Source organism: Pteropus vampyrus, unplaced genomic scaffold (assembly GCF_000151845.1).
Source record: "Pteropus vampyrus isolate Shadow unplaced genomic scaffold, Pvam_2.0 Scaffold333, whole genome shotgun sequence".
In the NCBI taxonomy this organism is placed as follows: domain Eukaryota; kingdom Metazoa; phylum Chordata; class Mammalia; order Chiroptera; family Pteropodidae; genus Pteropus; species Pteropus vampyrus.
Genome location: NW_011889114.1, coordinates 703,608 through 706,103, shown reverse-complemented (window position 1 = coordinate 706,103; position 2,496 = coordinate 703,608). Strand labels below are relative to the sequence as shown.

At 47.2% G+C, this 2,496-nt stretch overlaps 2 protein-coding genes across 3 annotated transcripts in view; both read left to right on the top strand.

Moving 5' to 3' along the window:
- LOC105304197 (C5a anaphylatoxin chemotactic receptor 2-like) overlaps positions 1-2,329 on the top strand; it is a 4,748-nt gene extending 2,419 nt beyond the window's left edge. Inside the window, exon 2 of one of the 2 annotated variants that reach the window (XM_011378174.2) lies at positions 4-2,329. In XM_011378174.2, the coding sequence (XP_011376476.1) occupies positions 4-19 (16 nt within the window). In that variant the 3' untranslated portion in view covers positions 20-2,329. The remainder of the gene's footprint in view (positions 1-3) is intronic. The other variant, XM_011378173.2, reaches the window with a different exon arrangement.
- LOC105304213 (DExH-box helicase 34) overlaps positions 1-2,496 on the top strand; it is a 79,603-nt gene that overhangs the window by 37,659 nt on the left and 39,448 nt on the right.

Genomic DNA, 2,496 nt, shown 5'->3' with positions numbered 1-2,496 from the left:
GAGGCTGGAAGGAAACTAATTTTTAATCCTCCTATCCCATTTCACACAACGGGGCTTCAGGCACAGGTACATCCAGGGGTTCAATGATAGAGTCATTTATTCCTTTATTCACGTGACAGACATTTATTACGCGCCTGCTATGTGCAAGACGAGGCGCCGGGATGTAGCGGTGACCCAAATCGACACAGCTCCCTGCCCCGAGGGAGCTGATGTTCTCATGGAGGAAGACAGACAAAAAACAAAAGAATGAAGAAATGTGGAATAGGTCCAACGTGATCAGTGCCGAACCTTAAAGGGACAAAGGGGGCTGAGTGGGGCAGGACTATAGGTCAGCCAGGAGAGGCCCCTCGGGTCAGGTGAGCTTTGAGCCCAAAACCTGAAGAAAGGAGAGAAAAAAGAATCTCAAGCAGCACGAACAGCAAGTGCAAAGGCCCTGAGGTGGAGTGTGCTGGCATACTCCAGGAGAGCCGTCAGGCCATAGAACATGTTTGGGGATCCATGGGCGGGTCTTGAGCTACTGTCACCAGATGAAAATACAAAGACACCCAATCCAATTCGAATTTCAGATCGATAACAATGAATTATTATTATTATTATTTTTTCCAGCATGAGTATGTCTCAGGCAACATTTGAGACATCCTTAAACATTAAAAAATTATTTGTTGTTTTGAAATTCATATTTAACTGAACAGTTTGTAGGTTTTTTTTTTTTCCTAAACCAGGTGATCTCATTCAGAGCAGAGAAGCATCCTGCTTTGACTTAGTTTTTAACAGGATGCCTCTGCTTGTTGGTGGAGACCGAACTCGAGGGGAGGCGAGAGGGAAGCGAGACGATACCAGGGTAATGCATAGTGCAGGAGGTGATGGTGACTTGGATCAGGGTAATAGCAGCAGAGGTGGGGACAGGGTGCCAGGGTACGGATTGATTTTCGGGGGAAGCCCATGGCCAATCTCCGTAGCTTGGTACCCTAGACCTCTCTCCACCGCTGGACACGTACGCAGACCCTGTAGCAGACAGAACCGTGCCCCGCAAAGATGCCCACATCTCAACCCCCTGAACCTGTCAATAGGTGACCTCACACGGCCAAGGGAACTTTGCAGATGTGATTACGTTAAGGATCTTGGGATGGGAAGATGATCCACGACTATCCAGGTGGGCCCTGTGTCATCACAAGGGTCCTTCTAAGGGGAAGGCAGGAAGATCAGAGTTAGTAGCAGGAGGTGTGACAATGGAAGCAGATGTCAGAGTGACATCAGAAAGGGGCCCACGAGCCACAGAACGCAAGCAGCCTCCGAAGAAGACCAGCAAGTAGATTCTCTCTGAAGCCCCCGGAAGGAACGCAGACCTGCCAAGGCCTCGATATCAGATTTCTGATCTCACTTGAATGCATTTGTGTTGTTTTAAGTCACTAAGTTTACGGTAACTGGTTAAGCGGCCACATGAAACGAATACACACCCCGTGGGCTGTTTCTTTTCCTGCCCCTGGGCCTCTTCTCAAGCTGGTGCCGCTGCCTGGAATTCCCTTCGGAACCATGTTGCCCGACTGGTCACCATCGACTGTCTGTGGCCATTCAAATTCCCATTTATTCAATTAATTTAGATTAAAAATAGTTCCTTGGTCGCACTAGCCGTAGTTCAAGTGCTTAATAGCTGCACGTGGCTGGTGGTAACCATATTGAGCAGAGCAGATATAGAAAAGTTTCATCATGACAGAAAGTCCTGTTAGGCAGAGGTTGCTCTAGAATCTCATTTGCTCAGACCTTTTATGTCACACAGTAGCGTCACCCGTCTGGAGAGTCATGGAGCACCTTATCCACAGTTTCACCTTTAAGGTAATTCTTACAACAAGTCAGAGAGGTAGGGGAGATGCTTTATTTTATAAGCCGAGGCCCAGGGGCGGGAGGTCACTTGCCCAAGGTTACACAGTAAGGAAGTTCCAGAGCTGAGGTTTAAGCCCACGTTTCCTTGCCTCCCATGCCCTTGCTCTCAATTACGGCCAATTTCCTTCAACGCTTTGCTCACGGGACACTTTGTCCAGCAAACCTCCCTGATTCCGCCTCCTCCTCCCAGGAAGGCAGTAGTTAGTGTTCTCTTTTCCATGTTTCCGAGTTTCCGGAACACAAGTTCCCGGCTAAACTGCAAATTCCCCGAGTGACATCTGTGCCACTTGAATTTCTGTCTCTCCTCCACCCACCCCAGGCCTTACAAAGAGGCGAGCTACTTTTATTTCTTTGAACCTCATTTTTTTCCAACCAGATTGTGAGCTCCCCGATGGTGGAGATCCCTTTCTTGCTTTCTGTCTCTCTCTCTCTTTTTTTTTTTTCCTTCTGATATAAGGACACACTTAGGTCCTCAACAATGCATATTTTATCCCTTGGTACATTGTTTAGAATTCTCCTACATGAATTATTAAGACTAAAACTGCCTTGTAGCATGAATTATGTCCTGGAACAATTTGTATATTCAGGAAAGTTCTGCTTTGGAAGATTTTATAA